Source organism: Otolemur garnettii, unplaced genomic scaffold, assembly GCF_000181295.1.
Source record: "Otolemur garnettii isolate 467f Iridium unplaced genomic scaffold, OtoGar3 scaffold00029, whole genome shotgun sequence".
Classification (NCBI taxonomy): domain Eukaryota; kingdom Metazoa; phylum Chordata; class Mammalia; order Primates; family Galagidae; genus Otolemur; species Otolemur garnettii.
The window spans coordinates 16,528,927-16,542,303 of record NW_003852424.1 but is presented as its reverse complement, the minus strand read 5'-3'; the positions used below and the strand labels follow the sequence as shown (position 1 = coordinate 16,542,303).

At 46.1% G+C, this 13,377-nt stretch overlaps 1 protein-coding gene across 1 annotated transcript in view; it reads left to right on the top strand.

The window, feature by feature from the left end:
• Positions 1-8,122: 8,122 nt before the first annotated feature.
• ZFR2 (zinc finger RNA binding protein 2) overlaps positions 8,123-13,377 on the top strand; it is a 48,619-nt gene continuing 43,364 nt past the window's right edge. Inside the window, exon 1 of the mRNA XM_023512642.1 lies at positions 8,123-8,175. Coding sequence (XP_023368410.1) covers positions 8,123-8,175 — 53 coding nt within the window. The remainder of the gene's footprint in view (positions 8,176-13,377) is intronic.

Genomic DNA, 13,377 nt, shown 5'->3' with positions numbered 1-13,377 from the left:
CTGTCTCTACTAAAAAAACAAAAGTTCTGGCTCGGTGCCTGTGGCTCAAGTGGCTAAGGCGCCAGCCACATACACCTAAGGTGGCGGGTTCGAATCCAACCCAGGCCCTCCAAACAACAGTGATGGCTGCAACCAAAAAATATAGCCAGGCCTTTTGGCGGGCGCCTGTGGTCTCAGCTACTTGGGAGGCTGAGGCAGGAGACTTACTTGAGCCCAGGAGTTGGAGGTTGCTGTAAGCTGTGATGTCACAGCACTCTACCTAGGGGGACAGCTTGAGGCTCCGTCTCAAAAAAAAAAAAAAAAAAGTTCTAATAGGCTCAGCGCCCATAGCTCAGGGATTAGGGCGCCAGCCACATACATGAAGGCTGGCAGGCTTTAGCCTAGCCCAGGCCTGCCAAACAATGACAACTCCAACCAAAAAATAGCCAGGCATTGTGGAGGGCTCCGATAGTCCCAGCTACTTGGGAGACTGAGGCAAGAGAATTGCTTAAGCTGGGTGGCGCCCGTGACTTAAAGGAGTAGGGCACCTGGCACCATATGCTGGAAGTGGCGGGTTCAAACCCAGCCCCGGCCAAAAACTGAAAAAAAAAAAAAAAATAGCACGAAAGGCTTAAGCCCAGGAGTTTGAGGTTGCTGTAAGCTGTGATGGCATGGTACTCTACTGAGGGTGATACAGTGAGACTCTGTCTCAAAAAAAAAAATTTCTAATAAAATACACACAACTTAAAATTTACCATTTTAACCATTTGAGACTATACAACTCAATGTCATTAAGGACATTCACACTGTTGTGCGACTATCACCACTGTCTAGTTCCAGAACACTTTCATTACCCTAAACAGAAGCCTGTCTCCATGAGAAGTCACTCCCCACTCCCTCCCTATCCTGGTGACCATTAATTCATTTCTTGTCCCTGTGGACCTGCCTGTTCCAGACATTTCATATAAATGGAATTACATGCTGTGTCCTCCCCTGTCTGCTTCTCTCACTGAGCACGATGTCCTCAAGGTCCATCCACATTGTAGCTAGTGTCAGTACCTCCTTCCTTTTCATGGCTGAGTGATATTCCAGTGTATGTACAGACCATAATTTATGTATCTATTCATCCCTTGATGGACACTTGGGTTGTTTCCACCTTTTAGCTGTTGTGAATCACGCTACTGCGGACATGTGTGTATAAGTACTTAAGTCCCTGTTTCTAATTCTCTTAGGTATATACCTGGGAGTGAATTATGGGGGCATACTATAATCTTTTTTTTTTTTTTTGAGACAGTATTATTTTGTCGCCCTCGGTAAAGTGCTATGGCATCACAGATCACAGCAACCTCCAACTCTTGGGCTTAAGCGATTCTCTTGCCTCAGCCTCCCGAGTAGCTGAGACTACAGGCACCCACCACAATGCTCAGTTTTTTGTTGCAGTTGTCATTGCTGTTTTAGCTGGCTGGAGCCACGTTTGAACTCACCACCCTCGGTATATGGGGCTTGCACCCTACCAACTGAGCCATTGGCGCCACCTTGTAATTCTATTTTTTTAAGTTTCATTTCATTTTATTATTTATTTATTTTGGAGAGAGAGTCTCACTCTGCCCCCGTGGGTAGAGTGCCATCGTGCCTTGGCTTACAGCAACCTCGGATTCCTGGGCTTGAGCAATCCTCCTGTCTTAGCCTTCCAAGTAGTTGGGGCTACAGATACCTGCCACAACACCTGGCTGTTTTTTCTATTTTTGGTAGAGACTTGGTCTCACTCTTGCTCAGGCTGGTCTGGAACTCTGAGCTCAAGCAATCCATTTCCTGAGCTCAAGTGATCCACCCATCTCACCTCCCAGAGTGCTAGCATTACCAGCCACCACACCTGGTCTAGTAATTCTGTTTCATTCATGAAGGGACCTGGGTTGGTTTGTTTTTTTTTATAGCACTTACCACTAATTGAATCTGTTTACTTGTTTCTTTGTTGATTCTCTGCCCCTCCACCCCTTACAAGGGTATAAGTTTCCAGAGGGTAGAGACTCAGTTGGTCTCATTTACCAATATGTTCTCTGCGTAGGGCAGCAGCTCTTGGTGCAAAGACGTTCAGGACATGCAGGTAGGATGGCTCCCTTCATGGACATTTAATGATGTTCTACTTAGGCTGGTCCCCTCACTCACCACATCAGAGTCTGATCCCTTCAGACTGCAGGCATTAAAGCAACTTGCCCCACAGCGGGGGCAGAAAGCCCTCATGAGTACAGAGAGAGCCCAGAGACCTTGGCACAAGGTCTTTCCACCTCCTAGCTGGAAGAAATGAAACTCTTGGAAGAGACACTTGTGTTAAGCAAAGGGGACATTCAGGCCAGCCCGTATGCACACGATGGGGGTGAAACTTTGCTCTCAGAGAATTGTCATTTGCTTGAGAGAAACAGATGGTCAAAGGACTAGGCTGATTTGGAGATATCTCTGGAGCATGGCCCTTGGGGAGATTTCCTGGTATGGGGCAGGGGCGATGGCGATGTGAGTCAGGCTCTGAGGAGTAGGTAGGAGTTAGTTGGGTGAAGAGGGAGAAAGGCTTTCAGGATAGACAGGCCTGCCTGGAAGGATTTGGTGATTGAAGAACAACAGTCCCTGGCCAGTGGGACAGAGCCCTGGGAGCTATCCATGGTGCTGTAGCTGAGCTTGCCTCTATCTCTGTTTTTGTTTTGTTTTGTTTGTAATTGTGATAAAATATAGATAACATAACTTTTTTTTAAGATAGAGCCTCTAGCTGTTACCCCTGGGTAGAGTGCCATGGCATCACGCTCACAGCAACCTCCAACTCTGGGCTCAAGCGATTCTCCTGTCTCTGCCTCCCAAGTAGCTGGGACTACAGGCGCCTGCGACAACTCCTGGCTATTTTTTGATTGTAGCCGTGATTGTTGTTTGGCGGCCCGGGTTGGATTTGAATCCGCCAGCTCAGGTTTATGTGGGTGGCACCTTAGCCATTTGAGCCACAGGTGCCAAGCCAGATAACATAAAATTTACATTTTAACTATTTTAAATGCATAGTTCAGTGGTATTAAGCACATTCTATTGTTGTGCAACCATCACCACCCTCTATCCCTGAATTTTCTCATCTTCAACAGAATCTCTATCCCCATGAAACACTAACTTCCTACCCACTTCCCAGTCCCTGGGACCCAACATTCAACTTTCTGTCTCTGTGACTTGAGGACTCTAGGGACCTTCTATGAGTGGAATCAGATAGTATTTGTCCTTCTGTGTCGCTTCTGTCACTGAGCATGTCCTCAAGGTTTATTGTAGCCTGTGTCAGCGCCTCCTTCCTTTTCATGGCTGAGTGATATTCCAGTGTGTGGATGGACAGGGTTGTGTTCATCCATCCACCCATGGGCAGACATTTGAGGCTGTTTCTACCTTTTTGCTATTTGTCAATAGTGCTGCCATGAGCATGTATGTTCATGTACTCGATTGTATATCAGTTTTCAGTTCTTTTGGGTAGATATCTAGAAGTAGAATTGCTGGGTCCTGCAGTAATTCTATGTCTAACTTTTTGAGGGACTTCACGACCGTTTTCCACTGTGGCTGCGCCATGTTACATTCCCACCAGCCGCACACAAGTGTTCCAGTTTCTCCACATCCTCACCAATACTTGTTAATTTTCTATTTTTTTCTCTTTTAAGACAGAGTCTCACTTTGTTGCCCTTGGTAGAGTGCCGTGGCATCATAGATCAAAGAAACCTCAAACCCTTGGGCTCAAGCAATCCTCTTACCTCGGTTTTTCATTTTTGGTAGAGACAGGATCTCACTCTTGCTCAGGCTTGTCTCAAACTTCTGAGCTCAATGAATCCACCTGCCTCAGCCTCTGAGAGTGCTAGAATTACAGGTGTGAGCTACTGCACATGGACTTATTTTTCAACTTAAAAAAAAAAAACCTATCCTAGAAAGTATGCAGTGGTATCTCATTGTGGTTTTTGCTTACCATTTTCTAATAACAAATAATGTTGAGTGTCTTTCAATGTGCTTATCAGCCATTTGCATACCTTCTTTGCAGAAATGTCTATTCATATCTTTTCCCCATTTTTAAGTTGTCTTGTTTTTTTTATAATTTTTTTTTTTTTTTTTTGAGAAAGAGTCTCACTCTCACCCTGGGTAGAGTGCCATGGCATCAAATTGCTCACAGCAGCCTTAGTCTCTTGGGCTCAAGAGATTCTCTTGCCTCAGCCTCCTCAGTAGCTGGGACCACATATTCCTTCCACCATGCCTGGCTAGTTTTTTCTATTTTTAGTAGAGACAGGGTCTCACTTTTGCTCAGGCTGGCCCAGAATTCCTGAGCTCAAGCAATCCACCTGCCATGGCCTCCCAGAGTGCTAGGATTATAGTCATGATCCACTGTACCTGGTCATATTTTTCATTTGTTATTTGGGCTTTAGGTATCATATCTTAAGATACTGCTGTCTCACTGAACATCAGGGAGATTTAGTTGTATATTTTCTTTTCAGGTTTTTATACTTTTAGCTCTTATGTTTAGGTCTCTGATTCGTTTTCGGTTAATTTTTTTTGTCTTTTTTTTTTTTTTAGCATTGATGTTTATTTTGTAGTTTTATTTTGTTTTTGGCGAGGGCTGGGTTTGAACCCACCACCCTCAGCATATGAGGCCGGCACCCTACTCCTTGAGCCACAGGCACTGCCCCATTTGGGGTTAATTTTTGTACATGATCCCTACATATAACATGGGGGTGTAAATTCATTCTTTGCATGTATATATACAGTTGACCTGGCACCATATGTTGAAAAGATTTATCCATTACACATATTTTTTGTACATTATATTTGATAAAATTTATACTAAAATGCAATTGTGAAAATGGGCACTCTGTGCTACTGGTGGGCAGCAATTGCTATCACTTTTCTGGTGGACACCTAGGCACCATATGTATTGAAAACATATGTTTAAAATTTTGAGTTTTTTTTCATTATTATGCCTCTAATTGCATTCACTTCTCTCTCTCTCTCTGCTTCCTTTCCTTCCTCCCTCTCTCTTTCTCTCTCTTACTTTCTTTGTTTCAGGGTGGGGGTCTCACTCTGTCCTCTGAGCTAGAGTGAAGTGTCATCATTATAGTTCATTTCAGCCTTGAATTTCAGGGCTTACTCGATCCTCCTGTCTTAGCCTCCTGAGTAGCTGGAACTACAGGGGTACACCACCATGCCTGGCTTATTTTTCCATTGTTGTAGAGACAGGGATTTTGCTATGTTGTCCAGGCTGGTCTTGAACTCCTGGTCTCAAGCTATCCTCCTGCCTTGGTCTCCCAAAGTGCTCGGATTACAGGCATGAACCACCACACACAGGCTACAAAAGAAGTCTTGAAACAGAAAGACATAAAATGAGGTCATGTTTTGAGCAGTTGGCAAAAATGTGGTGACTAGCATCTCACTGGAACCTATTTCTCTGTTTCCCTTAAGAGTGATGGTCAGTATTCTCAGATTTGGTATTTACAGCGACTTCATAGAGCAGAACTTATGAGAACTGAGTGTATCTACTTCTGAGGGCTATTGTGAGGACTAGATCAGATTGTGCATGGAATGCAATTAGGACAAGGCTTGTGATAAATAATAGGAAAAAAGATATTATGCAACTGAGAGAAAACACTACAACAGGTGTACTTTGGTAACGAAGATGCAGTCTTCATTATCTAATTAGAACTGCAGGGACTTGGAGGGAGGCCACGTGTAATTATCACACTGGACTTTAGCCAGGGCATGGCAGGGGAGGCTACATTGGCCAGACCTGCCAGACCATTCCTAGTGGCCATGCATGGTCATGACGACACAGATGGAAGTATGCCATCTACTAAATCACGAAATGTGGCTTCCCTTGGCACCCTGGACTCTCCATAGTGTCTGATTAAGAAATAACTAGCTTGGTATCTGCTCATAATAAGGCAAAGGAACACCACTCTACAATAGTTAGCCCATGCACTTTTTACTTTAACTCCTGTAATACTTCATTATCAAAAACTCAAATAATGTGAAACCCTTCTTCAAGAGTTAATAAGACAAGACTTTTTTTCTTTCTTTAGAGGCGGGGTCTCACTCTATCACCCAGGCTCAAGTGCAGTGGCACAAGGCAACCTCTAATTCCTGGGTTCAAGTGATCCTCCCACCTCAGTCTCCTGAGTAGTTGGGATTACAGGTGTGAGCCACTACACCCGGACAATACGAGGAAGAAAACCCTGACACAGGCTACAATATGGATGGACCTTGTGCTCAGTGAAAGAAGCCAGACACAAAGGCCACCTAGTGTGGGATTCCATTTGTATGAAATGTTCAGGACAGGTGAATCCACAAAGACAGGAAGTTGATTAGTGGTTGCCAGGGACTGAAGGGAAGGAGGAATGGTGAGTGACTTGTAATGGATATGGGATTTCTTTTTAGGATAATAAAAATGTTCTGGAATTTGACAGGGGTAATTCTTGCACAACTCCATGAATATACCAAAATATATTGAACTGCACACTTAAATGGGTGAATTGTGTGTGAAGTATACCTCAATAAAGTTGTTATTAACTTTTAAAGTACCATACAAGATTGTAATAAAAGTTTGGTTAAGATCTGCCTCCCTGCTTCTAAGTTCCCATAGGGCTGGTACGATGTCAGTTTTGTTTACTGCTGCATTCTCCAAATGGCCCAGACTCTAATAAGTGGCTCATTAAATAGCTTTTAAAACCAGACACATTCGCTCGGCGCCTGTGGCTCAAGTGGCTAAGGCGCCAGCCACATACACCTAAGGTAGTGGGTTTGAATCCAGCCCGGGCCTGCCAAAACAGCAATGACAGCTGTAACCAAAAAATAGCCATGCGTTGTGGTGAGTGCCTGTAGTCCCAGCTACTTGGGAGGCTGAGGCAGGAGACTCGCTTGAGCCTAGGAGTTGGAGGTTGCTGTGAGCTGTGATGTCACAGCACTCTACCCAGGGGGACAGCTTGAGGCTCTGTCTCCAAAAAAAAAAAAAAAAAAAACCAGACACATTGGCTTGGCACCTGTAGCTCAAGTGGCTAAGGCCCCAGCCACATACACCAGAGCTGGCGGGTTCAAATCCAGCCTGGGCTCGCCAAACAACAATGACAGCTATGACCAAAAAATGGCCAGGCATTGTGGTGGGCACCTGTAGTCCCAGGTACTTGGGAGGCTGAGGCAAGAGAATTGCTTAAGAGTTGGAGGTGCTGTGAGCTCTGTGATGCCACAGCACTCTACCCAGGGTGAAAGCTTGAGGCTCTGTCTCAAAAAAAAGAAAAAAAGAAAGCCACATTTAGAAACAACACTGTGAACATGCCAGGCCACATCACTCTCTGTGGCGGGGTGGTCCTGGGGCACTGCAGGGTGCCGAGTAGTATCCCTAGCCTCCATCCTCTCAATGACAGCAGCAGCAGCATCCCCTAATTCACGACAACCACAAAGGTCTCTATACATTCCCAAACCTCCCTTAACAAATTGCCCCTGGTTCAGAATCACCAATTTAGAGGCACTGAATATTTGAATTTGGGGCACTGCATGAGCCTTTAGAAACTCCACATAATGGCTGATACCCAGAGGATGCTAAAGGGACAAGCATAAGTTGGCCATGTCAGCACAACTCTCATCCACCCGACCATGTCAGCAGGGCTCTCAAACCCACCTGACTGGGCCAAAAAAAAAACCCATCCCCTAGCAGGGGCTCTCAACTTTCCTAATGCCGCGGCCCATTAATACAGTTCCTGTGGGTCGCTGCGAGAGGAGCCCCATGCAGATGGGCTCACTCACGTGGTCCTGAGGAGCCTGCAGGACTGAAGGATCAGCTCCTGAGTAGAAAGTCTCAGAGATCCTTCCCAACATCACCTTTCGAAGACCCCCACAACTGAGTAAAGTAAAGGCGGGGCTCCGAATAAGGAGCGGGACTTCAAGGAGGCGCTACTTGAATAAGACACGCACACCTGAGTGGAAGTGGGCGGGGCTCTGACTAGAAGGCGGGGCCTCGCCACTGGGCGGGGCTCCAAACAGAGCCCCCCAGAGCAAAGAAGCTGGAAAGCGGGAGCTTCGCACTGGGGGCTGGGTCCAGTTCGCGGCTCGGGAGCAGGGCAGGTGATGTCACCGCTTGACGGAGCTCGTGTAAGACGCGAAAATGGCGGCGAGTAACTACTACAGCTCAGAGGGGGACGCCAACCCGCAGCACAGGTAAAGGCCTCGCCGCGCCGGCCACCCACCTGGCTTGGCCCCTCACCGGCCCCCGGCGCCCTGTCTTGGCGCTGGACCCTAACCTGACCCTGACCCCGACCCCAGGCCCGGAGGAAGCCGCGCTATGAGGAGTCGGCGGGGTGCTCTCTTGGTCAGAACCCTTCAAGACGCGGGCTGGGAAGCTGGCTCTAACGGATATGTCTGAGGAGCCGACTTGTGCCTGTCAGGACCGAGGAAAGGGCTCCTGACGTGGGAGGGATCTCGGGCCCGTGGGTGGGGGGAGAACCTGAGCCGCTCCGGGTGGGAGCCCAGTGCCCTAGGGAGGCCTACACTGAGCAGGGGACTGTGGTGGGCAGGGGACAGGAGACGAACCCGGAGACCAGATGGTGAGAGGCCTAGTAGGGTGCTGGGCAGGGAGAGGGGCGGGAGCAGGAGCTACCCCGATGGAGGTAGTAGAGAAGAAAGCAGAGTCCTGGGTGGGGAGCTGATCTGGCAGGAGACTAGACCTGGGGTGGGGATGAGACGACAGGACCCAGGAGGGTGAGGGAGGGATAGGGCAGAGAGGATGTTGGGGTGAGGGGGGAAGAGATTTGGCGGGGTGCAGACATAATTGGAAGTGTTCTGAGCCCAATTCTGGTGGGCACCTGAGGTTTCCAGGAAGTTGGAACCCTGCCAGGACAGTGAGAAGGGTGAGCAGAACTCGGGTGTGTGGGTGTTTAAGACCTAGTGCAAGATGAGGACAGAAAGGAGACTGGAGGAAAAATGGCATGGGGTGGGGGCAGGAGGGATCACTGAGTAGGAATGCCCAGGTTAAGCCCAAACATACACACAGTCTACACCATTCACTGTCCTCCCTGGAGTAGCTCTGCTGTCTTCAGTCTTGCCTGTCATCCATGATTCGTGTGTACTCTTCCAGCTAGCGTAATCTGGGCTAGAGTCTCACAGCCTTTTCTGAGCTCACTACGGATGCCTGCTGGCACTTAGGCATCTGATAGATGCCCACATCTTTCATCAGTACTCTTATTTTGGAACATCAAAGATTGATTAAGGCCAGCATGTCAGTCTCACACAGTGGAAAGTTAGCAGTGACTCCTCTGCCAGTGGTTGAGAGAGATACTACTGTGCTCTTTCACATGGAGTCCTAAAGGGAAACCACTCAGGGCTTGGAAACAAGGATGCTGGAGATTAGGAGGACACTTAATGTTTTCTGCCCTTAGAGTGATTTCTACTGTATAGTATTTGGCTAGTAATAGATTTTTTCTGTCAAGGAAAGAATCTGTCACCTGCTCTTTGTCTGGAATAAAGCATTTGACTTTTATTTTGTCTTCTCTTTTGTTTGCTTCATCCTTAGGGGTTTTTCAGGGCAAGGGTCACTCAGCTAGTCATAGGGTGTTAGACTAGAAGCTTTTGGAAATGCTCTGGCTCTCTCTTTCCTTGTTAGCTCTTCCTTTTTTCTTTTCTTTTCTTTCCTCTCCTCCCCTCCCCTCCCCTCCTCTCCCTTTCATGAGACAGAGTCTGGTGGTGTCACCCTGAGCTACAGTGCAGAGGCATCATCATAGCTCACTGCAGCCTCAAACTCTTGGGTTCAAACAATCCTGCCTCAGCCTTCTGAGTAGCAGGGACTACAGGTGTTGTGCACCTTGGCTAATTTTTCTGTTTTTAGTGGAGACAGGGTCTCACTCTTGGGCTGATCTCAAACTCCAGGCCTCAAGCAATCCTCTAGTCTTGGCCTCCCAGAGTGCTAGGATTACACATGTGAGCTGGACCTCTTTTTCTTTTTTTCTGCCCAGACGCCCATTGTCAGAAACTTCTTTCTCTCTCTCTTTTTTAGGGACAGAGTCTCACTTTGTCACCCTCGGTAGAGTGCTGTGGCATCACAACTCACAGCAACCTCCAGCTCTTGGGCTTAACCAATTCTCTTGCCTCAGCCTCCCAAGTAGCTGGGGCTATAGCAAGCCTCCACAATGCCTGGCTATTTTTTTTTTTGTTGTTGTTGCTGTTTGGCCGGGGCCAGGTTTGAACCCTCCACCCTCGGTATATGGGGCCAACACCACCCAACTGAGCCACAGGTGCCACCCAACTTCTTTCTCTTTTTGCTTTCGCTCTTTCTTTTGCTGGTGCATTCTTCAGTCAGATGTGGAAAATCACTTGAATGTTATGCTTTCTGTTCAGATTATCTTTCAGAGGAGAAATCGAATGTTTATACTGTTCAGATAGGTAGTTACTGAGCTTCAGTAGATGTTTATATCATCTACTGAATTACTGATTCTAATTTGTACTTACACATGTTAGTGAGGCTCTTGTCTATATTCTGATGATATAGATAATATAACATACATGTAGCCAAGGTATGAAACTGCCACAACTAACTCCAAATGTGGAGTTAGACTGTCTTTAGAGTTGTCTCCAAGTCAGTGTTATTCTTTGAGAAAAGAGTACCTATTAACTAAAGCTAAAAATAACATGTGAATCATAGCAAAATAAATTTCAGTCTCACAAAACCTTTAAACTAGATAACCTGCATTATGTGAATGATTTTATTTAATTAATTTATTTTGAGACAGAGTCTTAAGCTGTCACCCTGGGTAGAATGCTGTAGTGTCATAGCTCACAGCAACCTCCAACTCAGGCTCAAGCAATTCTCTTACCTTAGTTTTTTTTCTATTTTTAGTAGAGACAGGGTCTTGCTTTTGTTCAGACTGGTCTCAAACTTTCTTGAGCTCAAGCAATCCACCTGCCTCAGCCTCCCAGTGTGCTATGATGACAGGCATGAGCCACCATACCCGGCCTATGTGAATGATTTTAAATTAACCATACATCTCTTTTGGGGGAAATGACTTTTGCTTAGAAATTTTGGTTTTTAAAGTGTATATGTTGGCTCAGCGCCTATAGCTCAACCTGCTAAAGCGCCAGCCACGTACACCTATGGTGGCGGGTTCGAATCCCCAGCCTGGACCCGCCAAACAACAATGACGGCTGCAACCAAAAAATAGCCGGGCGTTGTGGCGGGCACCTGTGGTCCCAGCTACTTGGGAGGCAGAGGCAGGAGACTCGCTTGAGCCCAGGAGTTGGAGGATGCTGTGAGCTGTAATGCCACGGCACTCTACCCAGGGGGACAGCTTGAGGCTCTGTCTCAAAAAAAAAAAAAAAAAGTGTACATGTTTTATATAATGTGCCATAGAAAAACAGGTTAGATAATTGATTCTGTGAGAACCAACTTCATAGTGGCATTTGGATAAAGTACTTACAAAGCTCATTTAATGAATTAAATAACAAAATAACAGTTTATTTCTTGGAAGTTTTGACTGGGTTTTCTTGGGTTATAAAATTGATAACCATAAAAAAATACATTTTTTTTTTGAGACAGAGTCATATACCCCACACCCCTTTGGTGGGGTACTGTGGCGTTTTAGCTCACAGCAACCTCAAACTCTTAGGTTCAAGTGGTTCTTTTGCGTCGGCCTTCCAGGTAGCTGGGACTACAGGTGTCTGCCACAGTGGTTGGCTATTTTTTAGAGACAGGGTCTCGCTCTTGCTCAAGTTGGTCTCAAATTGGTGCGCTCAGGTAGTCCCCCTGCCTCAGCCTCTCAAGTGCTGGGATTACAGGTGTGAACCACTGTCTCCAGAGTTAAAAAAATAAAATTGATAACCATAGCCATGGGAGGACTATTCCTTATGTTGCCATCTATAAGTAGGGTTGGGGGTCTGAGCTATTTAGCTGTAGACCAGTAGGAATGGGATATATATTTACGTTGGAAGGCATAGAAAAATTTGCAAGTACCTATTGATAATGTTGAGTATAATTTATTTTTTATATGGCTGTATTAATCTCTTTTATAAAGTTTTATTTTATTAATTTATTTTAGAGATAGGGTCTTACTCTGTCACCCAGGCTTACTGCAGCAGTGCGATTGATAACAGCTCATGGTAGCCTTGACCTCCTGATCTTCCCACCTTAGTCTGTCAAGGAGCTGGACTACTGGCACATGCCATCATACCCAGCCAATTTTTCTGTTTTGTGTAGAGATGGTGTCTCACTGTATTGCCTAGCCTGGTCTTGAACTCCTGGCCTTAAATGATCCTCCCCCTTAGCTTTCCAAAGTGCTGGGATTACAGGTGTGAGCCACCATCCCTGGCCATGGCCTTATGAATCTTTTTTTTTTTTTTTGAGACAGAGCCTCAAGCTGTTCCCCTGGGTAGAGTGCTGTGGCATCACAGCTCACAGCAACCTCCAACTCCTGGGCTCAATCGAGTCTCCTGCCTAGCCTCCCAAGGCACCACAGGCACCCGCCACAACGCCTGGCTATTTTTTGGTTGTGGCCATCATTGTTTGGTGGGCCTGGGCTGGATTTGAACCTGCCACCTTAGATGTATGTGGCTGGTGCCTTAGCCACTTGAGCCACAGGCGCCAAGCCGGCCTTATGAATCTTACAAGGCTTTTTATAGAGTTCAAGTTAGTGCCATAAGTATTCAAAACAAAGGATTGATCACATGTGGAAAACTGAATTGGAAAGTGCTTCTAATTAGCACTGAGTGTAGTGTTTGGTTGTGAGGCCAAGAGCAAGTAAGGAAGTCCAAGAGGATCTGTACATGTTTAAGTCATATTGGTCATGAGAATATTGAAAGCTTAAAGTGGGATGTTGGAAGTCAAGACCAGTGGAAAATGATAGGCTGGCTGTCCCTGTTGTTACATTTTTGTCTTCATTTAGCAGTTCTGTCATTTGTCACAGTTCCACTGATATTGCGCAATTGGCTATGTCTTTGCATTTTTTGTTGTTGTTGTTTGTTTAGAGACAGAGTCTCACTCTGTTGCCCTGGGTAGAGTGCAACATAGCTATGGTCATAGCTCACGGCAACCTCAAACTCTTGGGCTCGAGCAGTCCTTTTGCCTCAGTCTCCTGAGTGGCTGGGACTATAGGTGCCCACCACAGTGCGGCTAGTTTTTCTATTTTTATTTTTATTTATTTTCACAGCTCGTACTAGTAGAGAGTTTTTCAATTTTTTTTTTTTTTGTTTGTTTGTTTGTTTTGAGACAGAGTCTCGCTTTGTCACCCTTGGTAGAGTGCTGTGGTATCATAGCTCACAGCTACCTCAAACTCCTGGGCTTAAGCTATTCTCTTGCCTCAGCCTCCCGAGTAGCTAGAACTATAGGTGCCCATCACAATGCCTAACTAGTTTTCTTTTTCTTTCTTTTTTTTTTTT